This window comes from Candoia aspera, chromosome 1, assembly GCF_035149785.1.
Source record: "Candoia aspera isolate rCanAsp1 chromosome 1, rCanAsp1.hap2, whole genome shotgun sequence".
Classification (NCBI taxonomy): Eukaryota; Metazoa; Chordata; class Lepidosauria; order Squamata; family Boidae; genus Candoia; species Candoia aspera.
In genome coordinates this window covers 149,645,274-149,673,265 of record NC_086153.1, presented here as the reverse complement: position 1 = coordinate 149,673,265, position 27,992 = coordinate 149,645,274, and the positions used below count along the sequence as shown (strand labels likewise).

The 27,992-nt window shown below is 38.2% G+C and overlaps 1 protein-coding gene across 3 annotated transcripts; it reads left to right on the top strand.

Moving 5' to 3' along the window:
* Positions 1-1,422: 1,422 nt before the first annotated feature.
* On the top strand, positions 1,423-26,698 carry MATR3 (matrin 3). Of its 3 annotated transcripts, XM_063315824.1 has the most exons (16): positions 1,423-1,528; positions 6,736-6,834; positions 9,367-10,424; positions 15,101-15,162; positions 15,844-15,885; positions 18,426-18,526; positions 18,893-18,945; positions 19,524-19,649; positions 20,618-20,743; positions 20,859-21,029; positions 21,694-21,825; positions 22,659-22,702; positions 22,782-23,160; positions 24,158-24,503; positions 24,840-24,961; positions 25,691-26,698. In XM_063315824.1, exons 3-16 carry the CDS (start codon positions 9,528-9,530, stop codon positions 25,739-25,741), a joined length of 2,652 nt encoding a protein of 883 aa, XP_063171894.1. In that variant the 5' UTR covers positions 1,423-1,528; positions 6,736-6,834; positions 9,367-9,527; the 3' UTR covers positions 25,742-26,698. The 3 variants fall into 3 exon arrangements, with proteins under 3 accessions (XP_063171894.1, XP_063171899.1, XP_063171896.1); XM_063315829.1 differs by lacking the exon at positions 9,367-10,424 and having other exon boundaries at positions 1,426-1,528; XM_063315826.1 differs by lacking the exon at positions 6,736-6,834 and having other exon boundaries at positions 1,440-1,528.
* Positions 26,699-27,992: the final 1,294 nt, after the last annotated feature.

Here is a 27,992-nt window from a genome sequence, read left to right as displayed (position 1 = left end):
AGAGCACAGTAGCTGAGTGGCAAGGAAGCTCAGAAGTAAATGAAATGGAAAACATGTCTGCACAGCATGATTAACAGCCTGAACTTAATTAGGCAGTGACAGTTTCCTGTGGCTACCAATGGTTTATTCAGTTAACCAGGTTAATTGATCTTACACCACACACTGAGCCTTAAATAACTGTATGGGCTAGGCTCTCCAATATGCTATTGTAAAATGTATTTGGTTAGCCTGTATCTGGGTGTCGTGTGGACAGAGGAATAGTTTGTCCAGTCTAAACCCACTTAATTGTATTTTAACATATTCGAATAAGTCCTGCTGCATGTTGATTGTTAGCAAACTTAAGGAGCTTTGACATAAGTTGCCCAAGTCCTTACATCTTGAGAGGACTCATAGTATTGATGCCTCTGGTTTCTTTTTCTTTCTTCTTGTTCCCTCCCCCAGTATCAGACTGCTCAGCCTAGCTATTTTAATTCCACCTAGTGCCCTGATGTAGCATTGCTTTGGAATATTGTGAGAAATTTCAGTGTAGGCCACTTAACATTAAGGCTCACTACTACTACCTGAAAAGTTGGCCAAGCTCCACCAACTTTTTGGGAGCCCTCAGAACTGAAGTTGGTCCTGGCTTTTCAAAACATTGTCAAACTTCACCAGATGCGCATTAATTTGGCCCTAAATCTCATTATATTCATCAGCCATTTCTCATGGGCTATTAAGAAACTGTTAGTTTTAACGGTTGTTTGTTAAACCAACTCCAGGGCATGATTCAGAAATAGCAGAGCTATAAACTACGGTTTACAGTCCACAATAGCTGGGTTCAAATCTCATGCTAAGCCAAAAGATGAACAAACTACATTATGATTGGTGTGAAGTGTGAAGCCACAGAATGTGTTTAAGACTGAGGACTGCTCAGTTCTTCCCATGGCTACGGCGACTGGGGACCTGATTTAACTTCTAGACTGTGTGGACTGACCCATGTTGAACTCAACATGGTTTACTGAATTAAGACAATTGTCTGGATTCTCAGAACATAGTGAACGTAAATTATTGGCTGGGTTTTCACAGGACACTGAGTTTCAAAGTAGCCGATCACATTTCAGCCTAGCTTGTTTTTGCGAACGCAGCCTTACTGCGTTCATACACCCGATGCTACTTATTTCAAGAAGGAGATACTGATATTGCTGCCGGTAATGAAAGCTTCCTCTAAATGCCGACTATAACAGTACGCGCAATTACAGCTCGGGGAAAAAACGTAAAAGACTTCAAGAAAATCAAAGCTCAGCTTCTCGCGATAGGTGCTGGGCAACACCACGACCGTGGCCTCTCGCGAGAACCCCATTCGCACAAAATTCGAGGTCCTGCAGCCAGACGGCGCATGCGCTAGTTAGATTAGCGGTCCAACGCGAGCGGTGTGGGAGTGAGACCTACGCAGCTTCGTTTTGGGATATTCTTCCCCCCCTCTTGGTCTTTTTCAGGTTTTTTTTTGCGGTAGCGATGGAAAAATAAGCGAAAGACTCCGTTTGTTGCTGAGGTAGGAGTGGTGTAACTGGGTGGTGTCGATTCCTGTTAGGCCGCGGAGGCTTCCTTTGCTGCGCCGTTTGGCCTGAACCGTTGGCAACCTGGAGGGGGGAGGGGCGAGGGGCGCTCGCCGCCGTCAAGTTCGTGCGCATGCGGGGAGGGAAGAGCAAGGGAGGTCGAAGCCCTGCCCGCCGGAGAGTGGTCGTGCGCGCCCTCGCGTTGGGAGAATAGGCCGCGGCGCCGAAGCCCGAGGTGTGGTCGTGCGCATGCGCGGGTCTCGGAGGCAAAAGAAGCCTCTTTCACTCGAGGTTTACGCGACCTTTTTGTTCTTTGTTACGTAGGCCATATTTACCACCACCTCTTGGAGCAGCTAACTGATTTGTGCCTTGTGGTGGTATCTTTATCTTACGTTTTTGGCCGCTTCTATACAATTAAAAAGAAGATGAATAGTGTTCCTTTGCGTTTCTCGTTACCAGCGACGGTCAAATAAGGCTTGTGTATGTTTGCTCAGAAGTAAGTTCGACTGCATTCAGGGATGCCGATTACCAGATGCACTGCTAGTGCTACTTGAATATTCATAGTGTTTTGTGGGCAGTGCGTCTTTGAACTAGGCGCTTGGTGCAATCCGTGGTTTTTTCAATCGTAACTGCAAAATTGAACCCAGGTTTACTGATCGCCATTTTAAGGTCATAATCGAATATTTGTCGTCTACTATTGAGATGGTTGGATTGGATCTGAGTTGAATAACTTCTGACTCTATGTAAATGGAGGTTTTTAAAATTGCGTAGAAAGCTAACCTGCTTCCGGCTGTCCTAAGATAGAAAGTTCCTTTTAATCGTCATATCTTTTGTGTGATTTCTGTGTATTTAACACGCACAACTGAAATTGTTAAACATAGAAAGAAATCTTTCACACAAGGAAAAATGCCAAAGATATTTGAATGTTTCTTAATAATCTATATTATTAAGCAATAAAGTTTAATAAATTAAACAAATGTTTAATTCTTATGATTAAATAAATAGTTTAATAAGCTCAGAATTGAATAATGAATGTCTTTATCCTTCTTCTAACCTCTACTTTGCCATAATTGTAGGCTTATCGCTTGTTTGGTGCTTTTCTCAATCCCTTCCTTGATTGTTACCTTGAATAATCAACAGACTGGGCTAACTCATGTCCAATTCCATCTCATTTATAAGTAAGCAGGTTACATATTCTTAAGGAAATCCAGCTTCTTCCCTTTGTGAAAAGTATCCATCTAATTCTGCTCTGTTTCCTGATCTTTAACCGGTTATCAGGTCCTGGAAGGATGCCATAAAAAGTTTCTCCAGGAAATTTTGATAAGTTACTCTGACTTTTAAAGGAGTAATGGTATATAGCATTTTTTGAATCATACCATTTACATTCTTGTTGATGAGCTCACAAAAATCTGAAGCTTGAAAAATGACCTATTCTTGGAGAAGCCCCACATTACTGAAGGTACTTTATTCAGTATAGACTTGTTTGTTGGTTTTTCTTTAATATTTCATCACTAGCTCCTGTGCTATGTAAATAGTTTAACTGGTCTGTAATTACTTCTAACTTTCTCCCCATACTATCCCTGGATCCCTTGTTAAAAAGTGAAAAAAAAAGGCTATTTTCTAGTTGTTGAAGATAGGTACTAACTGGGGAATAAGTTATGTTTCTTAGATCAGCAGTTACATGTGCTGATTGTCAAAGAACTCCCAGGTAGATGTTGTTTGGATTCAGTGGTTGGTTTATCATTTACTATTTATTTTAGTTCTTTAGATTCTCCTCTTTAAAAAGTCAGTTCAGATGTGCCCATTTGCATACTCACTGCAAATGCATGGATGCAACTGATATTCCCTGCGATTTCTTTATTCCTTTTTAACACACTTGTAATATTCTATTGAATATTTTTGAAAATATCCTTATCACTGGTCATTGTTTTTTTCCGCCCATGTAATCCTCAAAGGAAAGTTGCTTGGTGGATATCCTTTTGTCTGCTTGTGTTTCTTTTGGAAGTTTATGCCCCTTTCTATTTTTATTTGTGCAAGAACTAGCTTTCTTTCTCTTCTAATCTCTTCAAATTTTATTGACCTTTTAAATTGCTTTTATCCTTTTGGATTTGTAGCATCTTCTATCATCTGAGGTGTGCTTTGTAGCTAAGGTGTTCTCTTATAGTTTACTACTGAAAGTTACTTCATTTAGTTGGGAGAAGTTGGACTGTCAGTTCTCCATTTCAGATTGCTTTGGGGAAAGCGAGGCTGACATATGAAGATCATCATAGAATTTGTTGCTGTTGAATTGTCCATCCCTCCAAAGCCTTTACTGCCAACTACTCTGAGAAGGATTTTTGAAGAGGGAACTCCCTTTTTTGCTTCTATTTTGGATTATCAATGTTACTTGATAGAGCTTGTATCTTAAAATATAAAGTATAAATAATAGCTATAAAATTGTGCAGCTTGCATCTTGGCAGGTTATGGGATATTTTATTTATTTTCTATCCCACCTTCATTATTTTTATAAATAACTCAAGGTGGTAGACATACCAAGTACTCCTTCCTCCTCCTGTTTTCCCCACAACAACAATCCTGTGAGGTGAGTTGGGCTGAGAGAGAGTGACTGGCGCAAGGTCACCCAGCCGGCTTTCATGCCTAAGGCAGGACTAGAACTCTGTCTCCTGGTTTCTAGCCTGTTGCCTTAACCACTAGGCCAAATGGGCTATCATCACTAGACCTTAATGATTTGGATCAAATAGTAACTGAGAAGTCATGTTGACCCTGTTGGTTTATATAGCTTTGCTGTTTTAACTGTCAGAAGATTGGGCAGGAATCTTTCACAAACCTACCATTGGAAAAACTTTTAAATAGATTCCAGGTACTGAACAGAGGATCTAATAATAGCATGGATTTGCTCCTTCATTTACTACTTCACACATGCAGTTACTTTAAGTTATCACCAAAGCAGAGATGAGCTTTGAAACAGAATACTTTAAGAGGTTTGCGCACATTGTAGAGCTGTGCAGTGCTCTGGAACTGAATCTAAAAAGGTGCTTTAAAGCAGGGGTCCCCAGGCCGGGGACTGGTGCCGGTCCATGGCCTGTTAGGAACCGGGCCACACAGGAGGAGGTAGGCAAGCAAGCAAATTTACAGCCTGAGTGTTTACAGCCGCTCCCCATTGCTCGCATTACCGCCTGAGCTCCACCTCCGTTCAGAGAAAGCAAGCCCCCATTGGCTGCTATCTCCAAACGGCATGGAGGAAAAAAAGACTAAAAGGTTGGGAAAAAGAGGAAGCGCTTGAATCATCCCGAAACCACCACCACCCCAGTCTGTGGAAAAATTGTCTTCCACGAAGCCAGTCCCTGGTGCCAAAAAGGTTGGAAACCGCTGCTTTAAAGCATGTGGGATTGTGAATGCAGCTTTGTCTTCCTGGGATTACATGGGTGCTATCCACAACTCATTTGCTTCTTGAAATTACTATTTGAGAGAATATCAGTTCTTTGAAAGAAAAGTTTATTGTACCATTGCTTTTTAAAAAGAAAAATAACCTAATTAAATGAAGACCTGTGTTGATTGCTTAGTATGTAAGAGATCTATGTATGTGAAATGTTTGGCTTTGTATTAATAACAGTAGATTACATCTAATATCTAAATGCCATTTTATTTCATTTTAAATGATTTACAACTGTTGGGGCTATTCTTGGAATTCCAGAGTTAAATGTTCAATTAAATACATCATTTATACAAAAAGTCATGGTTTTAGAGATGGTTAGGTGTGGATCTGAAACCCTGGTGTGGGGCTGAATGGGGAGTACTACACCCCTCCATTGATGCCAACCTTTGTTCTAAGGCTTCTGCAGTGGTGGAATGCAAGGTGGCTTCCATTCACTTTGCACAACTGAACTTGCTAGCACAGTTACTTTTCCTGCTAACTTCTCACTGGATGTAGTTCTTTATAAGCTTGAATTATGTAGGGAATTTCTTTCAAAACTGAAGTAACTACTTGCCTGATTTTATTTGGTTAACATCCGTATAAGCAACACTAAAGAAAATAAATCCTCTTGTATGTAGTACACATAGAATTCTATACTGGGCAGGATTAATACATTAATATAATTTTTATTGTTTAAATCAAGTAACATTCTGAGGTGTGTTTTCTGTGTAGAAGATATGCCAAACTTTTGTTGTTTCCACCAGGAGATCCATTCTTCGATAGTTGAATGCTCCCACATTTCCATAAAGTTTGCTTCTTTGACAGGCCTTTACCTGTTTTGCAAATGGGTTCTCAAGTCTTTGGATGAAGTTCAGCAATACATGGATGAACATCTGCATATGTTATGAAATGTTCTTTGCAATTACCCATTATACTAGGTTGGGGGAACTCTAGAGAGGGTGCAGAAGGGAGAAATAATCCCTCCCCCCTTTACATGAGTGAAACAACCTCTGCTCACTGAAAAATACAATTTCTTTCCATTTTCTGTGCTGATTTTTATTTTAAGGTCCTAATAAAAATTCAGTGATGTGTTTTTTTGTTTCTGAATAGGCCTCTAGAAATCTCTAGTAATAGGACAGCTACCTCTTAGATAGGAAATCCTTTTTCTCTATTTTCACTCCAGTTTCCACTTGAGGCAAAATGGAAGGTATTCTGAGCCTTAAGTGGCAATGATAAAATACTCCTTAAGCTTGGCATATTGGCTTTTAGTTTCTTTATAGCTAGCCTTAACATGCTTTAAGACTTGTTAAGTCACCATAATTCTTATAACTTTTTTAGGAGACTCTGATTACTTTAAATTTCCTACCCGTTTCCAGTTCTTCATACTATTTCACCCTATAATCATATTAAAATATGGCTCAGTTCACAGTCCTAGTATTTTCAGGTATTATACTAGGATTATGTTCATATAAGAAAGTAAAATATTTTAGATCTATGAGATCCTTAACAAAAATTAGATAATTTATTGATGGTGGGGATTTAGTAGCTCATTTACTTCCTTTAAAATTTCTAATCTTTTTTCAGAACATACCTAATGCAAATAATTAAAAGAAACATTTGATGTTATAAAAATAAATTTAAACCTTATCTGTTCATATTTTATTGTAATATTATCCCAATTTACATGGGGTATGTTGCTATTGTCATTTTTCTCCCTCACCAACTTATTGGGGTATCCCCTTTGTTCCATTTTTAAGACTTCTCTGATATGTCCTTTTTTCTTTGTAGGTTTACATCGATTTCATATAAGCCTGGGCAGTTGCAGCTTGTGTGGAAACCAGGCTATGCAGTGAAACCATCTGCTGGGCAGCCCAACTCTGTCAGGAGGTACTCTTCAGATGCTCCTGGATCTGACAATTGTCCAAATCTTTCAGAAATCGACTAAAATCTAAGATGTAGTTATGTGTATCTTTTAAGTAATATAACCAACCTTGCAATATATATGGATTTTTAAAAAAATCAATCCAAAAGATATTTTATCTTGGACTCTTGAAACACACAAATAGTAAAGATCTTTTCTGAAAAGGTGATAATAGAGTCAAACTGACACCTATTTTTCAACAAAAAAATTGCTTATACTATGCCTTTGTCTAACATCCCTGTCTTCTACCATCAGTAGTTTGAATCTGTGCTTAACATTTGATCACTACTAAAAAAGGAACTAAATTAATAAAAGTGGTCTTTCTTTGTTACTATGCCCTTTTAATCCAAAACAAGGAAAAAAATCTGTAATTAGGGTATGCCCCTGAGTGTGGAAATTTTAGCAGTTCACTGTACCTATTAGGGCTTAATTTGAGTCAGCCTTCTTAAGCTGCATCCCAACACCTGTTTCTCTGATGTCAAGACTCTGCCTAGGGACTGTTGCAATAGCAGGATACTAGAAGTATCTGCAAAAAGGCTTTTCTCATCGCTATATAACCAATCTCCTCTCCTTGACTATTTGTTAAGAATTAGGAACTCAGTTCAATTAATGCTATTTACTGTCTTTGTCAGTGGCTGGATCTCGGAGTCAAAGAAATTAATTCAAATGTAGGAGCTATTAAATAGCAAACATTCCAGTGACCTTTACACTGTAGATGTAGCTGGAAAGATAAGCAGTTCCTCTGCTGCTGCTGGGAAGTTTCTAGCCCCATAGTCCATACGTGCACTGAAAGCATCACCAGGCTTCCTACTGGTCTTTAAAGCTAGACTCATCTGCTAGAGTTCTGTGTTGGCACCTGCTAATCCTGGCGCAATTTATTTGCCCTAAGCAAGTGGTTAAACCTAAAAATATTTTTTTCCAGTTAAAAGTTCTTATTCCTAAGCTGTGTGCAATATTACTTAGTATGTGATTCCAGCATCATATACAGACTGGTTAAACTTTTATTTTGTTTAGGAATTCTTATGCTCAGCCAAGTGTCATAGATCATATATTTGTCACTTGACATTTGTCCGTTCCTTCTTTTCTATTTCCATCGACATCTTGCTCTGTGCTTGCAGTACTTTGACTATTCTTCTAGTATTGCAGTTGTATTAGTACTTTTCAATTTATTCCCCACATCCATTTACCTTAAGAAAAAATAACTAGATATTGGTGAAACATCTTTTACAATAGACACCTATTGTACCCTTCATCTATTTTATCCAATAATAAACAACTGCTTCCAGCAGCAGATTGAATGTCGTATTTTTAATTAGTCCTTGTAATACCTCTTTGCATGTCATATGATTGTGTGTATTTATATGGTTTAGCATCTTTTTTACTGTAGGTGTTACTAGCCAAATTTGTCGGTTACATTAAATGTGATCTTTACCGATAAAACTTGGTATGTAGTTCTATGAGAATGTACAGTTTTTGAATATTTGCTTAAAAATACTCCTTTCTTGTTAAATGAGAAAATATGCTCACTTTGAGTGTCATTATCCTCCAGTCTGCTTCTGTTCCTTCCTCAAACTGTTCTATAGCAAGAATGGGTGTTACAATTCTGGAGTTAAGTGAGATTTTCAAAAGTGTCTGGAGTACAATGAGGCCTCAGATGTTTTTGGGGAATTCATTAAAATTAGCATTCTGAGATACTTTAGAAAATTCTCATGAGCTCTTCTTTTCTTCAAAAGCCATTATAGAAACTAGTGGGCTTTTTGATATTTACTGTTGGTATAGGAACAAAAGCATGGATAAAAGGCTTATTAAATGAGTAGTCCTAGCTATGCGTTATGGGGTTCTGAAATATAACAATGCATATCCTTGAATAATTAGTTTTATTAGAATAGTGCCAGAGAATTTCTTTTCCTCAAACAAAACTTCAGTCTCACGATCAGGTGTCAGTGAAGTCTGGCCCTGGTTTGAGTTCTTGTAGCATAGGCTACAAGACTTACGTTTAAGACAGTGTTTTTGGAGCTCCAACCAAACTCTAAAAGCCTAATATTCTTTCACAAGTTGCAAATCAGTTACTCAAATACTGAGCAAAAATTACTTGGTCTCATTGAGTAATATGCTCATTAAGCACTCAGCTGTTCTTATGTTTCATCTTTCCCCAATGATATAAGGCATAGTTTTTAACAAATGTGAATTATATTTCTTGGTTCCATAGCTGGTGTACTGTGGTCTTTTTTTTCCTGGAATCTAAAGCAGTTAAGATGTATGCACCCTGCAATTTAAATATGAATACTTGAAAATAGGCATACTTACTGGCAAAAATTGGTGCTTATCTGGGGGAGAAAACTCAATTTCTTATCTGAAGATTAATGATCCAATTTTTGAGGTTACATAGGAAAAGCCATGTAAGATCTTAAATTGTTTTTAGATCAACATGATGCATACATTTTAAAACTGCATCTGCATAAAGGATTTTATGACTAAAACTGCTTGTTTTTCTACAGACTTGTTTGGTGTTTCTCAGCTTGAAGAAGATCTACGATCATTATTGATCCCTTTCTTGGCGTAACATTATTGAACTGAAGTTTACCTAGCTTTCTAGCGTGAGCTTTCTTTTCAGACATCTCTAAAGTTTGATTCATAATAGACAAGCTATAGTTCAGCAATGTCCAAGTCATTCCACCAGTCATCTCTAAATAGGGATTCCCAAGGTCATGGACGTGACCTCTCTGCAGGAATAGGCCTTCTTGCTGCTGCTACCCAATCTTTAAATGTGCCAGCATCTCTTGGAAGGATGAACCAGGGTACTGCACGCCTTGCTAGCTTAATGAATCTTGGAATGAGTTCTTCATTGAATCAACAAGGATCTCATAGTGCACTGTCTTCTGCTAGTGCATCTTCCCATGCCTTACAGTCTATATTTAACATTGGAAGTAGAGGCCCACTCTCTCTGTCTTCTCAGCACCGTGGAGATGCAGAGCAGGCCACTAATATTCTGGCCAGCCTTGGTCTGTCTGCTAGAGACTTAGATGAACTGAGTCGTTATCCTGAGGACAAGATCACTCCTGAAAACTTGCCTCAAATACTTCTGCAACTTAAAAGGAGGAGAGCTGAAGAAGGTCCTTCACTGAGTTATGGTAGAGATGGCAGATCAGCTGCACGGGAGCCGCCATACAGAGTTCCTAGGGATGATTGGGAAGAGAAAAGGCATTTTAGAAGAGATAGCTTTGACGATGGTGGTTCTAGTCTCAACCGAGTGGTTGATTATGATCATGGAAGTCGTTCTCAAGAATCTGTTTATTATGACAGAATGGATTATGAAGATGACAGATTAAGAGATGGAGAAAGGTGTAGGGATGACTCTTACTATGGCGAAACTTCGCATAAATATCGTAAATTTGACAGTGAGTATGACAGACTGAGTCGTGGCCCTGAGAGATCTCTCTTTGAGAAAAAAAGAGGTGCTCCTCCAGATAGCAATATTGAAGACTTCCATGGACTCTTACCGAAGGGCTATCCCCATCTGTGCTCTATCTGTGATATGCCTGTTCATTCTAATAAGGTGAGTTCAGCATCAGATGCTTATTTTTCTTTACTTTGTAGTCCCTATTGCTTGTTTCTTTGCCTCAATTTCTGTGTTCTGAATACTTACACAAAGGTCTCAAAAGAGTTTTAAGTGACAAAGCCACTTAATTTCAGGGCATCATTAGCAAATCATGAAACCAGGACTTTAATATATTGTTTCACCCATATTGCTTAAATCCAGGTCAGTTACCATCTAGTCTACTTATATTTTGCATCTGCATAATCTCTTTACTTGGTTTGGGTTAGCTTTTCATTTTGTTTTGCAGTTATTCGGAGGCTAGATTCAACATTTCCTCCCATCTGTCTTGATTGCTGATTGGTTCTGATTAAGATACTGTCCTTGCACATTCAGTTTTTTTCTTCTTGTCCATAGCCAGAGAAAATATTTTAATGAAGGGTCCTGGAACAAATTTGTAGGATGGTAGCATTTTTAAATGAATTCATTCTTTTTAAAATTCACTTTAAAAACTATTTTCATGCTATGGCTGAAACTTCTCATTTTTTCCTTCCTTTTCACAACCTTCTTATATACTTTAGGCTCACTTTTTATTACACATACTGCATCTGTCCCTTTTTAGAAAAGTAAATCAGATTACTGCTGCTGTACAAGTATACCATGCTCTTATTGGCAGTGTCTGTTTAGAATAGATCTTAGTTTTGATCAAACATCATTCTTATATTTAGAATGTAGTTCTGAAACAAAACAGCAAGTGTGGTTTATTCACATTTCCTAATTGTTTTACAAACTGATCGTCTGTTAGTTTGGCAATTGGAAACTAAAGCTGAATATTATTATTACTGTTGTTACTTTTTTCTTTTCAAAGCATATTGTCAAAAATCCAGGTAAGAGTGCACATTGCTGTGCTTAAATTGATTTCCTTGGGTATCACTAACACTTTCTTCACTGTAATATCTAGAAGTACAACTTGTCCTTCCTCTTCAAAAAATATCTTGGGGTATGCAAAATTGTTTCCAGACTAGTAAAAAATGAAATATTGTTTGTTCATCTGAATTCTCTGCTTGATTCTTCTACATCCGAAACTTTGTTTTTCTTACTTTAATAAAATATCTTTGTGAACCCAGTGATCACATAATGTTTTTAGTAATAAAGAGAAGGAGTAGTTACCGGCCATAGTTGTGCTCATGCCATATGTAGCTTCCTCTGCTGGTGCAAACTGGTCAGCTCTGACACATTTTTGGCCTGTACCCCACAGTTCAACCAAAGCTTATTTTGCTTGTAAGATACTGCTCTGTGCAAGGCAAGATCTCTGATCTACAGACTACCTTGCAAGTCAAGATATTATTGGCTGTATCCCATGAAGTAGGATGGCATCATCCTAACTGAATGTGTATGCAGTGTACTGTGACACACTCAAAATCTTACTCCTTTTCTGTGCTTTACATGTGTTGCTCATCCCATAAGGAAATACCATGATGGGTATGTGCATGCTATCTCAAATTCACCAGACTTCTAAAAATCAGTTATATATACCACTAGTAGTAGAGTAGGACAGTTCATAATACTGGTGGTTATATAGTCAAATTTTCTCCTGCACTAAAATCCTGTTGTATTGTTCTAAATAGAGTCTTTTGCCTTGCAGTCACTTCGCTTGAAATATTAAGTAACTGACTTTCACAGTTCAGAATTTTCAACTTTTAGTCTTTGGCTGAGGTGTAAAACTTTCACAGTTTTGATTAAAATAAACAAATGGAAAGATGTTATAGCTTATAAGGAAAAAGACCTAGCTGAAAAAAGATGGTTCTGTAAAGAGTTTAAAAAATTGTAGAATTCACATGAAGTTGAAGGGGGAAAAAATCTAGTCCCTCTTTTTTTTCCTCTTTAAATGCTTATGGTGAAGTTTCAAATTGAAACAAATATTGCAAGGAACATAATAAATTATTGAAAGTGTTATACAAAATCTAAACCTTGCTTCAGGTTTTTGGGTACTGTATCTGTGCCTTTTACAAATGGTTTTTTATTAAGAAAAATAATCAGAGATGGATGGTATATTTCCCCTTTATCAAGAACAATCTTTCATGGCTGTTAATGAATTTGAAAATCAGTGGCAAGGGTGGTAAAAAATCTATCATGTCTCATTGTAACCTTAAGCAGATAGCTTATCTTTGTTAGATTACCATGACAAGTGTATTTTCAAATTCTAAATTTACTGTGCTTGTATATCTCACAAGCATATATAGATTAGGTATATACATTTTGCCTTCTAGCATTTTAAGGATCCTAAAACAAACTATTAGGAGTACAGTACATTTATCCTGTAAAAATTTGATTAGAAACAAGGAACTGATCGATCTGTTTGCTCAGGATGGCAGAGCAATTTTAGAAGTTTTGATTTTGCAAGCAATCCCTCCTCTTAGCTCAATATATGTGATCCAAAAATATTAGACCAGCACTGTAAAGACTTCATTGAAAGATAAAAATTCTGAACTCATTACATTAGACTCCATTTTAGCCGTATTAATATAGTTTGATAATAAAAATAAAATTAATCAGTTGTAAATTCATTCAACTCCACTTAATATACTGAATATTCTATGAGTGAATCAAGGTAAGTATAATTCATAACAGTTATTTTAGAGCTATAGAAGAGGCTTTAAAATTATTTGGGTTTTCCTTTTTTTTTTTTTTTCCTGATTAGGAGAATAGGGTGGAAAAAATCATTTTGTTCTTATAAATCACAAAGAAATTTTATCTCCATACTTTTTTTAGCCACATGTAGCAAATGTAATTTATAGGGATTGCTCAGGAATGCATTATAAAGACAGTGAAAAGCAAGGAAAAACTCTTCTTGGGCTCCTCTGCCTTGTGAATGAAAATGTTCACTATGTCTTGTGTGCTGGAACTGGTACAGTTAGGAAGAGCACCTTGCTTTAAAAGGTAAAATCACCCTTGAGCCTAGCTTGACTTCTGACTACATGGACACAGCCATGTAGTTTTCCTGGTAACAGTAGAGAAGAGAGTTGCCACTGGAATGCTTTTCAAGTTCAGGATTTAGCCTGTAGATCTGGTATATCCTATGGCCTCTTATTCAGGACTAACCAGGCCTGATTCTGCTTAGCTTCCATTGACATGTGCATGGATAGAAGTGAACTAGGCCTTATTTTATTTTACAGCAATTCAAAAAAAAAAAATGCACATTTTTAACATTTTACAGTTGATTAAAACTGTGCTCAAATTAACCCCATTCATGGCAAAAAAAGGGTCAGATAGGTGCTCTTTTTTATATTTATATAAAACTCTGTATTAAGTGTTACAAATGGGCAGGAAATCATTTGCTTTGAAATTCATCCCAGTTCTTTTATATCTGAGATAGTTTATTAATGTTTGCGCATTTGCAAGCCTTTTCTTGTCATTTGGCTAAAACAATTTTTAAATTAAAATGAGATAGTTTGAGATTCTCCAGATGATAATTCTGCAGTTGGTCTCAGTTCTGTGCTTGTGGAAACACTCTAATTTGTTTAAAAACAGGTCTCTTTAATCAGCTGTTTGTAATCATGAGGACAGTGTTGAAAACTAATAAAAATAATTGTTCTGCGAAGGTAAGGTGAAATGGGGACTATTTGGTTTTATTTTTTCTTTTATACTGGCATCAATTTTTGGAGCCAGTTAACAGCTAGCGTTTAATATGCTTAATATTAAAACCAATAATAGAGGGCTAGAGATGTAACTGTACAATCTTTTTCCCTATCCTGGGTCCATTGGCTGTGACACTGTGTACAGTGGCCATAATCGTGAAGGCTTGACTCTTAAATGACTGCAGCTTTTGGTAGATGCTGATAAAAAAGCAGCACCAGACAGTACCTGCTTTCTCCTCCTCCCCTATTACCTTGAGGTACAGGTTGCTGGATGTGATTAGCACAGCTGCACATACAATGAAGGACATTTGTCCTCTTCTACATGTAACATCTGCTGCTGCTGAAACTTGAATGATGGCTACAGCTTTTTGGCTACTTTTCCCAGGCTTTAAAATACTCTTGGTAGACATGGCCTTTTGCAGAAGCTTTAAATATTAATCAGTGAAAGAAAGCCTTCTGTGCTTTAAAATTTAATTACTATTTTTTTAACTTGATTTCTGCCAGGCTTTCCCTTTAGTTTCTTGGTGTCTTCCCATTTAGAATCTTGCACAGTTGTTTCTTATATTCTACAAAGCTTAGAATATTAAACTTGCAAGCTACGATTGTATCCATTGATGGCTTAGTGCTGATGGAAAACATTTTTTCTAGTGCAGTAAGGGAAATGTTTACCAGTATTGCCCTGCACTCCCCATAAAAGCTCCTCTTGAGAAATACTCTCACCACTCAGGTAAGATATTACATGGAAGGCTACAGTTGATATGGAACTAGTAATGCTTTGCTGTTGGATCTTACATGTGCAGAAATATTTTGCACTAGGCCCAGTTGAATATCACCTAACTTGAAATTTGAATGTAAGCAACAGGTACCTAAAATGCATGTTTCATCTGTTGAAAACACTTGAACTTAATATACACTTAAATTCAGAATAGATTGCTGTTTGGATGTCAGTTTCTGTACCATTTCAACCATAGCGTGAGTCTTAAGGCAAAGCCTTCTGTAGGAGTTTGGAGAGTGTTCTAAAATTTGTTTTCTGATCATGGTAACTTTGTACTTCTGCAGGAGTGGAATCAACATATCAATGGAGCAACTCATAGTCGACGTTGTCAACTTCTTCTTGAAATGTATGGTTTTGAACATATAAAAATATTTTTCCCTTGGATTGTCCAATAATAGGCTGTATTTTTTAGTTGACTGTATACAATTTTGAAAGCTGTTACTTTTTTATATACTGGGAAATAAGTTAATATTGATGGGGCTCTTTGGAGCACATACATTTTATACTTTTAACTGGGGGGGGGAGGCTAGTGATTTTGTAGATTACTCATCTACAAAGAATTTATTTGATCCTGAACCTTCTGCAACTCTGCTGTAATTGCACGACCACAATATTATGACTTCCCTTTCTCTCTCGGCCCCTATTGGTATAATAAATCTTCATGTTGTGTTTCAACCTAAAACTAAAATTGCTGTTGACATAAAACTTGCTATTATGACTCTATAAATTAAAATATCATGGAACCTTTCAATATGTATGCAGTAGAATCTGGAATTTAAAGTAATATTTATAAATGCCTTTAGAAAAGATGCATTGCATTGTTTATATATGATTTGTTATAATTCAAAATCCAGTATTTTAAATTACTGAGAATATTGGCATTGGCTCTAAAATTCTAGTGATCAGTTTATGCTTATTAATGCATTTAAAATCTTTCGGCTGAGATCCAAAATACAACTGCATGGTATTTCTAACCCCAACAGTTATTTTGCAGAGAATGATCTTTCTGACTTCTTTTCTTTTAAAGATATCCTGAATGGAACCCTGATAACGATTCTGGACATGGATTGTAAGTAAAGCTTGCTTTCTCCATTTTTTTAAAAAGCCCTAATTAATGGCACAGGAGAAAGCAAGGGGAAAGAAGATATTTCCAAGTTATCCATCAGTAGCATGAGAGAGATTACTTTTGGGCTAGAATAGTAACTTTCTACTGTGCTCTGTGGCTACTTGAATGATAGGGAGTAGTCAGGAAAAGCAATATTGGAACAAGGATAACTGTTTTGGCATTTGGCCTCTGTACACCACCACATTGAAGTTGAAAGGAAACACACCCAGATGGGAGCAAAGTCAGGACTTTCAGCTGTCATTCAAGGGGTTTGACAAAAGTGGGGCACCAACCATTCAGGAAGTACAGCCAGTGGCATACACACACGCCCGTCATTGGTGGCCAGGCCTTTACTGCAGCTGCCTTCAGCTGCTGCTTGTTTGTGGGTCTTTCTGCCTTCAGTCTTGTCTTCAGTAAGTGAAAAGCATGCTCTGTTGGGTTGAGGTCAGGTGACTGACTTGGCCATTGAAGAACATCCCACTTCTTTGCCTTGAGAAACTCTTAGGTAGCTTTTGCTGTAAGTTTTGGATCATTATCCATCTGCAATATGAAGCAGCATGCTATCAGTTTGGCAGCATGTGGCTGAATCTGAGCAGAAAGTATAGCCCTATAGACTTCAGAATTCATCCTGCTGCTTTTATCAGCAGTCAGGTCATCATAAGCACCAGTGACCCAGTTCCATTGGTAGCCATACATGCCCATGCCAGAACACTGCCTCCACCATGTTTGACAGATGATGGTCATGAGCTGTTCCTTTCCTTCTCCATGCTTTTCTCTTCCCATCATTCTGGTGCAAGTTAATCTTGGTTTCATCAGTCCAAAGCATCTTCTTCCAGAACTGGGCAGGCTTTTTTAGGTGTTTGCTGGCAAAGTCTAATCTGGCCTTTCTGTTCTTGAGCATTACCAGTTTGCACCTTGTTGTGAAGCCTCTGTATTTACATTCATAAAGCCGTCTCTTGACTGTAGATGTTGACAATGACATGCCTACCTCCTCGAGAGCGTTCTTGACCTGGCTAGATGTTGTGAAAGAGTTCCTCTTCACCATGAGCAGAATTCTGCGGTCATCCACTTTCGTTGTCTTCCGTGGTCCTCCAGGCCTTTTGCTGTTGCTGAGCTTGCCAGTTAATTTCTTCTTTTTCAGGATGTTCCAACTGTTGTACTGGCCACTCCCAATGTTTTGTTATCGCTCTGATGGGTTTATTTTGTTTTCTCAGCCTAATGATGGCCTCCTTCACTCGCATGGCCACCTCTTTGGACCTCATGTTGAGAGTTCCAGTGAACAGCTACCAAATGCAAATGTAACACTCCGAACCACCTCCAGGCCTTTTATCTGCTTGATTGGTCATGGGGTACCCAGGAAACAGGCCACACCTGGCCATGCAGCTGCTTGTCAGCCATTCATTCCATTACTTATGAGCCACCAACGATGGGGATATGTGTATGCCACTGGCTGTACTTCCTGAATGGTTGGTGCCTCACTTTTGTCAAACCCCTTGAATGACAGCTGAAAGTCCTGACTTCGCTCCCATCTGGGTGTGTTTCCTTTCAACTTCAGTGTGGTGGTGTACAGAGGCCAAAGGCCAAAACAGTTACCCTTGTTCCAATATGTCTGGTCCTGACTCTAGGAGTAAGAGAAAAAAGGGCTTTTCCTCTTACCTAATTTGCTAATTAGTTTAGAGCTTTTTAGCTTAAAAATGGTAAGAGACTTTAAGGTTTACAGAATCCTGAAATCAGGATATAGTTATATGTCATCACTGATTCTAATCTTCCTTTCCCTGGAAAAACCCACTCAAATCAAGTCCATACTCTTCTGCTTATTTTTCTGTTTCAACTGAAATCTTTCAACATTTCATGCTTCCTGATGCTAGAGCATGCTCACTGTCCTTCAACAGGCTTTCTTTTAGAACATCATTTCACTTACAAATTCTATTTCTTTCATCTATTGGGGCGCGCACACAAAGAAACACGTGAATGTAGCTCATGGCTCCTAATATGTTTAAAACTTTAATTAGATACTGAATGATATTTATATTTTGCATTAAAATGATTCATACTTTTCCTAATACGCACCTTGAAAGTTGTCTGATCAAATTTGTCCAATATCAGATTAGAGACTGTAAATTAAGATATTTCCATACAAATTGAAAGTGTGAAAGCAGTTAGCATAGTTTAGAGTCCTACACTGATAAACTATTTCTTCAACTTTGAGTTCATATCTCACATTTCTAATTGTAGGGATGTATTGGAAGTACCTTTTTGAGGTTCAAAAAAGGAACATTTGATAGCACTATTATGTGACATCTGTGTTGATACTATTCAGTCACGTTGATAAATATCTCCTAATATCGAACCATGGAAATGAATTGTTATTGGATGGGATTGCTGTTTATTTTTATATATCTGACTTCTTTTAACTTGTGTGCACAAAACTGTGTGAGGTTGTGTGAAAGATTGTATATTTTCCAAAACCTAAGGCCTCTTTTGTGTGTGTGTGTGTCTTTTAGGGGTGATCCATTTATGTTGCAGTCTACAAATCCAGCCCCAGGAATTTTGGGGCCACCTCCACCTCCATTTCATCTGGGAGGGCCACCAGTTGGGTCAAGAGGTAATAAGGTTAAATGGATTTCTGAAAGGACTGTATATCAGGATGTAATCATGCAGTGTAAAGTCAAATCAGCCATAATAGCACTTTTTAAAGTAAAAAAAGCTGACTATGTCAAATGGGTGTTCAGTATGCATCTTGATAACGTTACCTGGCATTTTCAGTAGTACTATTTGATCATATTGGTTAAATACCTGGAATTGAGCTGTGATTAAGTGGGCATTACTTTATGAGTTATATTTTTTGGTATGCTAAAATTTCAAATATATTCTGAGCCAAACTAAAGTTCTACATGATCATGTGCCAGACTGTCAACATTCTTTCTAATTGCCTAATTATATTTTTCCCTCACAATGTATTGGTATTAAGGAGCTGGAAATGGAAACATGCAAGGACCTAGGCACATGCAGAAAGGCAGAGTGGTTAGTATTCATTTCTCTGTAAAATTCACGTATATTTACATTTAAGGTTTTGATTCAACAATCACTATTACTTGAAATGAGGATCTACTTTTAGTGGAAAGAGGTTGTCCCCTATCTGGATTATACCATTTCAGATCATAAGTTTACACAAGTTTAAGTTGTCACATAAAACTATGATATTCAGTAGAAGGCTGTGGAAGGCTGTTCGTCATGTGAAACTCCAGCCTAATGTAGCTAAACAGACTGTGCCTTGACTGCATCTCGGGCTCTCCTAATCTGCTCACGAGCAAGGTGGATTGGTATCTCTTTTCAAGATACTATGCCCAAAAAGTTAAGGAGTGCATTTCCAAAGCTGGTTTATGAGCATATACTTGCAAGCTTGAGTAAATCTTGCTGAGTAATGTACATTTCAAATTAAGGCAGGATGTAAGTGTGCATTTTTGTTCCATAGTTTTTGTTGACTTGTTTGCTATGAAATTGGTTGAAATTTGCTTCTGAACTAAAATTAGAAAGTACATTTCTACGTTCATTTTAATTAATGTGTGAATGTGTTGGTCATTACTGCCGGCAATTAACAGGAGACGAGTAGAGTTGTGCATATCATGGACTTTCAAAGAGGGAAAAACCTGAGATATCAGCTGCTACAGCTTGTTAAACCTTTTGGAATCATCACAAATCATCTCATACTGAACAAAATTAATGAAGTAAGTATTAGTCATTTTATATCATAGAACGTTTTTAATACAGTGTAAACATCAGTCCTCTTTATTGGCGATCAGTTTCTTAAGCAGTATGAAAGTTAATTGAAATACAGTGTTTGACAGGAATAAATGTAACCAAGAGAAAGAAGCATATGTTCCCATAGAGCAGGGTTTCTCAGCCAGGGTTCTGTGGAGCCCCAGGGTTCCGCAAGAGGTCACTAGGGGTTCCCTGGGAGGTCAGTTTCTTTAAAAAATTATTTCAAATTTGGCCAACTTCACATTAAAGAGATACGTTTCACTCTTTATTTTTAGTCTAAGAACCCTGTTAATGCATCTATACAGGCCTACCCATGAAACGAATATAACGATTTTGTAACTCCTGGCCTGGATTTGAGCCTGAATGTGCAGGGGTTCCCCGAGGCCTGGAAAATGTTTGGATGAGAAAGGCTTCCATAGAGAAAGATCTGAAGGATACCAGATGTCATTATTTTAAAAGTAATATTCACATATTTGAAAGAAAAAGTTTCTATGCAAGACTTTTAATATATACTTTATAGCAGCAAAATAACTTCCTGTTCCTAGTTTCAAAACGCAAAACTCTAATGAATTTACCCTTTTGAATAGTGCTGCAAATCTACATTCTGCCTTAAATAAATGCTAGGACCTGGCTGCAAAGGGCTTGCATGTAAAGCTAGTCAGGTGACTTTCAGCCAGTCACACGCCCAGCCCAGTTCACCTCACAGGGATGTTGTTGTGGGGAGAATCAGCGGGAGCATTGTGTATACTGCCTTGAGTTGTACAAATAAAGGTGGGATGTAAATCTAATAACTACAGAACCATCTGATTCTTTCTTAACCATATCAATACCTGCATATATATACATATATATATATATATATGTATGTATATATGTATATATTCTTACATTTTTTGGAAAACAAAAAACAAAAGTTATCTCCCTGTCATTTTAGGCATTTATTGAAATGGCTACCACTGAAGATGCACAAGCTGCAGTAGAATATTATTCAACAGCACCAGCCCTAGTTTTTGGCAAACCTGTGAGAGTCCATTTATCACAAAAGTATAAAAGAATAAAGGTAAAACTCAATCTCACACTTCTTTTTTAATGTTTAATCTTTTCATTTCATGATCTCTCTTCTGACATTAAGGCTTAACATTCAGTATAGTGTACTGATGTTCTTAACTCTTCAGGAACCAGAAAGAAAATCTGATCAGAAATTTGAGCCCCCAAAACAACAGCTTGGCCGTGTGATCCATCTCAGTAATTTGCCTCATTCAGGCTATTCTGACAACGCTGTTCTTAAATTAGCCGAGCCCTATGGGAAAATAAAGAATTACATACTGATGAGAATGAAGAGTCAGGTAATTCTTACATTGATACAATTAGAGCTATTTTGGCAGAAATGTAGAATTAAAAAAGATTCTCGTATGTAGCATTAAATGAGTTTATACGTCTCTTATGTGTAGTTCCTGCATCTAGATCTTTCACATGTTGTAGTAGTATGCTTGATTTGTTATGCAAAAACCAAGCGTTACTAGCCATAAAATTGTGAGATACAGGCAGTCATTTTAAAGTTTTTTTTTTTAAAAAAACTTTAAAAAGCAAGAATTTAAATGAGTGTACAGACTATGACTTAGTGACTATGGTGGTTTTGGCTATCTATGAACAGCCTTTCCTGAATGGATAGCCCAAAATGTTTTGAATTTACCGCATCTGTAGATTTTACATAGCACATGCTCATTTCTTCCTGTTTTGCTACACTTGCCAGACAGCGTTAAAGTGTGAATAGCAGTTAGGACCTTTTCCCGTCTTTCTGTTGTTGTAATTTAGGAAAACCGGGTTTTTTAGCAGCTGTTCCTCCCTAACATGCTTCGTGTGGATATGAAAATCTAACCTGTCCATCAGCATTAATTATGCATCTGCTTTATCTTTGCTGCAACCGGATTCCATAACTGACTTACGATAAAAAGTTATCTGCCTTTATCCCCTGGCAAAAAATTGAAATCTTGCACAATTTTTCTATAGGCTTTCATAGAAATGGAGACCAGAGAAGATGCTGTCGCTATGATGGAGCACTGTTCCAACAAAGCCCTCTGGTTCCAGGGCAGATGCGTGAAAGTAGATTTGTCTGAAAAATACAAGAGATTAATATTAAGAGTAAGTAATAAATGTGGGTTCTTACGTTGAGTTCAATAAATAATATGATGTGCACAGCTGTTTAATTTGTACAGTGAGTATGATTGGCTATTACTAACGTTTGAGGTTGAATGAGAGTCTTGTGTTGAGTTTTGGAAACACCACATGAGAGCAAGGATTCTCCTCCCCAATCCAATCTCTAAATCTTGACAAGAGGCTAATCCCTCTCGTCCTTCCAGAGGGGAAACCCGGGTTGGTAGCTTGCAGACCCTGATTACATTGCTGCAGGAACTATGGCAAGATTAGTTCAGAACTGCTAATGATAAATACTGAAATACAACATTTCTCTCTCTCGCATACACGTGTGCGTATATGTATGTATTTACAGTAAGTACTTTCTGCATCTCCTATTTCCATTCTGAAGGATACAGTCTTAAGGGGCTATATGGGAATTGAAAGTTTGTTCAAATTTATGACTTGTTTTGTTTCACAAGACAATCCTCTATCTTTTAAATAGTTTTACTTACAATTCTCGGTGCTAATAATTAGTATCTGAATTGTGGGCGCGCTTTAAAAAAAACCAACTTTGCCCAGATTCTGCTCACATACAGTATAAAGCTAGATACCATATTTCATATTGTGATAGTCTGTAGGATTGATCAGGAGGGCGTTGTGTCAAATTTCAGACGTTTGTACTTCATACCTGGTTACAGTTAGCCGGAGTAGAGAGTGCTACTTCCACATCACGTACTGTGGACATAAATGTAAGGAAATGTGTGACGTCTGTACCAAGGGGCACATTTGTACCGTGAGGCTTTGTTTCCATTTCTTAATTTTAAATACGGTTGTTTCAGATTCCTAACAAAGGAGTGGAACTGATGAAGAAAGATAAACCAAGGTAAAATCCTTCAATTAATTAATTTGCTGAACAGTACAAAATGTCGTAGAGAATACATTTTCTTTTCCTTACGTTGTAGAAAAAGGGGAATCTCTCCAGATAGCAAAGACTCTGGGAGCGAAAAGAAGTGCAAGACTGACGATAGCGAGAAAGCTGAAAGCAACAGCACCGAAGGTAAAGTCGATGAGGGGGAAGAGCCAGAGAGGTTAGATGCAAAAGAGGGTGAGCAAGGAGAGCAAGAAGAATCAAATCTCCTCCTCGAATCTGAAGATGAATTGCTAGTCGATGACGAGGAAGCCGCAGCGTTACTGGAGAGCGGCAGCTCAGCAGCCGACGATACCGATGTCGCTAACTTGGCCGATACAACTGCTGAAGAAAAGGAGCCAGTTGAAGATGATGTTGCTGCAAAACCTGAAGAGAGTGCTGCAGCTACTTCAATGGCGAAAAAGCTCAAAAAGGTGAGCCCTAAAGGACACTGCCAAAAAATACTGCGTTTTAACCCAAAATACAGTTCCCTTATGGTGTTCTTTGCACGGGAAAGCATTTGAATCAGATTTCGGGAAAGAAAGGTTTTGAACTGTATGTGTACACACAGTTTGCTTCCTTGGCAGTTGACACTAATCTGCATTGATGTCCTCTTCTGTGTATTGCCATTATTGCATGACAGGATGAACTTTAGGTAGTTCAGTAAACGTAGCGTGTGAAGAACGTCAGTATACTACCTACGTGTGTTGTTCTAGCAAATCTGACTAAGTATCACCTGAAAAACGGCAAACTAATACAACATTTTTGCAAAACTGTTGTTTTTGGAACTGAGCTAGAAGAAAAACAACAACACTTCAAGACAGTTACAAACCTTGATTGCTTTCTTTGTGCCAGAGTCAGAAATTAAAAAAAGACAAATTTCACATCAAAAACGCATTGACACAAATGTATGTGCCCTGCTGGCCTGCACTGGTTGCCAATTTGTTTCTGGGTACACTTTAAGATACTTGTACTGGCCTATAAAGCCCTTTATGGTTTGGCATCTGGATACTTAAAGAACTATCCACTTCAACCAGCATGAGTCAAACTGATCAGAAGAGTTAGTGAGATTTTAAGAAGCTTCTCCCTGAGAGAATTGGGGTGTTGAAGCTAGAAGGTGATGCTTTTCTATGGCAATGCTGGTGTTTTGGATGGAAATCAGGCTGCCCCCCTCCCCCCAGTTGGTTTTCCAGAAAATGTTAAAACCTAAACTGTTTCAGAGGGCCTTTTACATCTGATGTTTTCTTGTTGCTTTTTGTCCTTTTATGCAGTTCCATGTGGTATTCTGTTACAATTCACATTTGTTTTCAAAGGAGAAATGGTGTTAGATGCAATTATATCATTGAACTTAGATGTAAGAATGTTTCAGTGTATAATTGGGAACACACAGCCACAGCCACATATAATAATTAAAATACATTGTTTCAACAGCGACATGTAGGTGGATTTCCAAGGAGCATGAAAGGCTTTGTCACTCTTGATGAAGTTGGTGATGAGGAAGATTCAGATCACCAGAAACAATACAAAACTGGCATAATGAAATTGGTTGCAAAAACTGAGGACATTTCAACTGAAACAAAAACTATCAAATCAGAAGAAATGGAGCAAGAAGATGAGACATTTGAAAATGGCACTAAAACCGAAAACTTGAAGTTGGAACCATCTGAAGTGGCAACTAGCACAATGACAGAAGAAAAAGATAACACTACCTTGCAAGAAACTAAGACTATTTGTGATGAACATAGAATTGGACCATATCAGCCAAATATTCCAGTTGGTAAGAATTGTTTTGTTCTGGATAATATATATTGCATATGTGTTTATAGAAACAAAAATGCAGAATACCTTCTGTCAGAAAGCCAGTAGATGCTTGAATATCAATCTTGTAATGTGTGCAAATGTCTTGAGACCTATTAAATGTCTAATAGAATGACTTATGTTTGAATAAAAACATTTAGAGGGATCTGTAATATGTAGCTTTTAAAAGATTATTGACTTACATTCGGAACCTAACTCACTGTTCTGTTCAGTAAAAATGAGGCATAGCAACTACCTTGAAATTCCAAACAATCTGGGTCTAATATGCAGCATTCTTTGTGTGCTTTATATCTAGGTGTGAACTATGTGGTCCCCAGAACTGGATTTTACTGCAAATTGTGTTCCTTGTTCTATACCAATGAAGATGCTGCAAAAAAAGTTCACTGCAGCAGCCTTGCACATTATCAAAAGTTGAAGGTAAGGCAAAATTTTTCAAGGTGCTCTTACGTGTTTCATGCACTTACTGAGATAGTAAAACAAAAAAAAGAATAGATAACATCCAGGGATGTTGAAAAGTTACCGTGCCAGGAATGAGAAATCTGGAGAACTCCACTTCTGGAAAACTGCTAGAACGCTCACTGGAATGGCCAGAGCAATATGGCCTAAAAGAAGAACAATACATTTTACACATACCTACATGTTTAAAAGAAAGTCAAATAGATCTTATGCCATACGTTTAATTTGTATTGCATCTAGTGAAAGTCTCGGCCAAAAAGATGGAGTTGTTCACAAAGGTTATGAATATTATGATTAAACTCGGTCCAGTCTAATTTGAATTAAATCACAGCATTAAACTCTGTTGTGCCAAGTATCTTTTGTGTATGAGGTCCCCCACCCCCACCCCCCGCCCCGCCATTCAGTTGTGTCTGATTCTTGGAGACTGCCTGGACAAGCCCCTGCAGTTTTCTTGGCAAGGTTTTTCAGAAGTGATTTGCCCTTGCCTCCTTCCCAGGGCTGAGAGAGAGGGACTGGCCCAAGGTCACCCAGCTGGCTTCGTGCCTAAGGTGGAACTAGAACTCATGTTCTCCTGGTTTCTGGGCTAACCACTAGTTACATCAAGTATAATTTTGCTGAACCAGACGTTACAGCTAAACATACCTTGTTACTTAACAAATTTTGATTCAATCCTCCTCTTCTCTGTTACAGAAACACATGGACAAAATGGCTGAAGATCAGAAACAGAAAAAAGAGGCTTAAATGAAAGGGGAAAGGCATGCCAATTTAAGGAGAAATGTTTTATTTTTGTTGCTAATCTCAATACAGTAAAATTGGGAATGCTATACTACATAGATTTTAGTGAAATAGAAGATTAATTCTGTAATGTGTTTAATGTTATGGCAAAATATACATTGTCAGATCTTTGTTCAAAAAATGGGGGGATGACATTCAGCATTTCTGTGCAGATTTACTCTTGAAGCTACTGACAGCTCTTTCAGCAATTGAAGACCACAGAGAATGTCATTCCCGTTAAATCTTTTCAAGCTTCACATTCAGTTAAATATAAACAGTTGTTATTTTCATCTGGAACATTCCACATTCTAGTATAAGTCCAGCTGATATTATTGTTCAAGGGACTTGCATTATTTCATTTCACTTTTGAGAATGTTTATCAAAATTTGCGTGGTTTTTTTAAAAAGTGGAAATGCTTTCTGTTAGTATATTAGGTAGTGAATAGGAAAAGTGATAGCCAGCTTTGAAAAATCTTGTGTTTCCTCTGAGTCCTTGTTTTTCTGTCCTATTTTAATAGGAAGTCAACTCTTGCTCTTCTGACCAGTATTATTTTTCTGAGCTCTTGCTTGCAATTGAATTTAGTACTTTTTCATACATCTTCAGTATAAGCAAAAGCAGCATTTGAACCATCCATTGTAAATAGTTTTCTTTTTTATGTTTGTACTTCAGCTCTAATCCTAGACTAATTACTAACATGTCATTGGAATGATTGGACATGCTTCAAAGTAACCTGTCTAGAATTTGAGTATACATCTTGAGATTGGTTTCATCCTAGGACTGTGCTTTTGATGTACCTTCACATAGCTAATATGAATGGGAGTTTGTGTGTAAAATCTGTTTTATGTAGTTATCACTTAACAGCTTACATATATGTGAATTCAAGTTGTTATAGTGTCAAACAATAAACCAAACCAGTCGAGTAAACTAAGCCTTGATCATTTACAAACATTTGTGTGTGTTCACTGACCAGATTGAGTGACAACAGTTTTCACAGGAAATGATGCTAATGTAATTTGCAGCAAACATGAAGAGCCAGAGGTCTTCCAGAATTACTGCTCCCAATATTACCATTGCTCATACACGCAGGGGTTTCTGGGACTTGAAACTCCTTGCTTAATGACAGTAATTGGGACCAGAATTTACATCGCTAAGCGATGTGGTCATAAAACGCAAACCACGTTGCTCAGCTCTGGCAATCCCGGCAGTCCCCGTTGCTGTCATTAAGTGAGAATTGTGGGTTAAGCGAGCAGCTCCTCGCGACTTCCTGCTGGTTTCCAACAAGCAAAGTCAACAGGGAAGCCAGCAGGAACGCACAAGTCCTGGGCAGCTCGCAAGCAGGTGGGCAAGTGGCTGCTGCGGCCCAGTGTAAGTGAGCCAGGCTGGGGGCAGCTGCTGCTGGGGTGGGAGGATACACTAGCCACCCCCAACTGATCCTTGCCGCCTTCCCCCAACTGACCCTTGTCTTCCACTGCTGATGGGGCACGCCCAGCCTGGCCCTTCGCGAAGCCACGGCTGCCCCAGCACTGCAGTACAAAGCCCCACCTGCAGCTGCCCTCACTGCCCTGAGCTCCACAGCTCCTGCCGCCCTGCACTTCTTGCTCCTGTTGCTGATGAGGCACAATTGGCCTGGCCTTTTGCAACATAGCTGCTGGCTGTGCGAGGCCTTCCTCCTGAGGTCTGATGAGGAAACCTCACAAGGCCTCAGGAAGGCCACACGCAACCTCAGGAAGAAGGCCTTGTGCAGCCAGTAACTGACTCTATAAGGGCCAGGCTCGGCATGCCTCAGCAGCAGCAGGAAGAAGACAGCAAAGATCAGCTGGGGACAGCAGAGTGCAGGGGAGATAGGCAGTGGGGGTTGAAGTGCACCCTGCAGTTATAAATGTGGGTAGGCTGCCAAGCACCCAAATTTTGACCCCAGGCCTGTAGGGGCACTCCAGTGGCCATAACTGCTGTGACTGAATAGTCATTAAGTGAGGACTGCCTGTAAGTGCCACAGCTTTCCCATCCTTACCGTAGGTGGTTATTGTATGAACGTTATGTGCTATAGCAGTTCATTTAGCGTAGGGTGTAAGAAATCCAATGTAAGGCCCAGATGATTCGGAGATCCCTGTTGTGGTTTTTCTTTATAGTTTATTATTGAAGGAAAAATTACTGTAGTCCTGTATCTTTGAATAATCAGTTGGATTCTTTGTAGGATCAGCTGTAAACATGTAAGATA

Coding starts and splice junctions, on each gene's coding strand:
- MATR3 (XM_063315824.1), top strand. CDS start 9,528: ATGTCCAAGTCATTCCACCAGTCATCTCTAAATAGGGATTCCCAAGGT. Junction 21,030..21,693: donor TGATGAGAATGAAGAGTCAG/GTAATTCTTACA, acceptor ATTTTTCTATAG/GCTTTCATAGAAATGGAGAC. Junction 21,826..22,658: donor ACAAGAGATTAATATTAAGA/GTAAGTAATAAA, acceptor CGGTTGTTTCAG/ATTCCTAACAAAGGAGTGGA.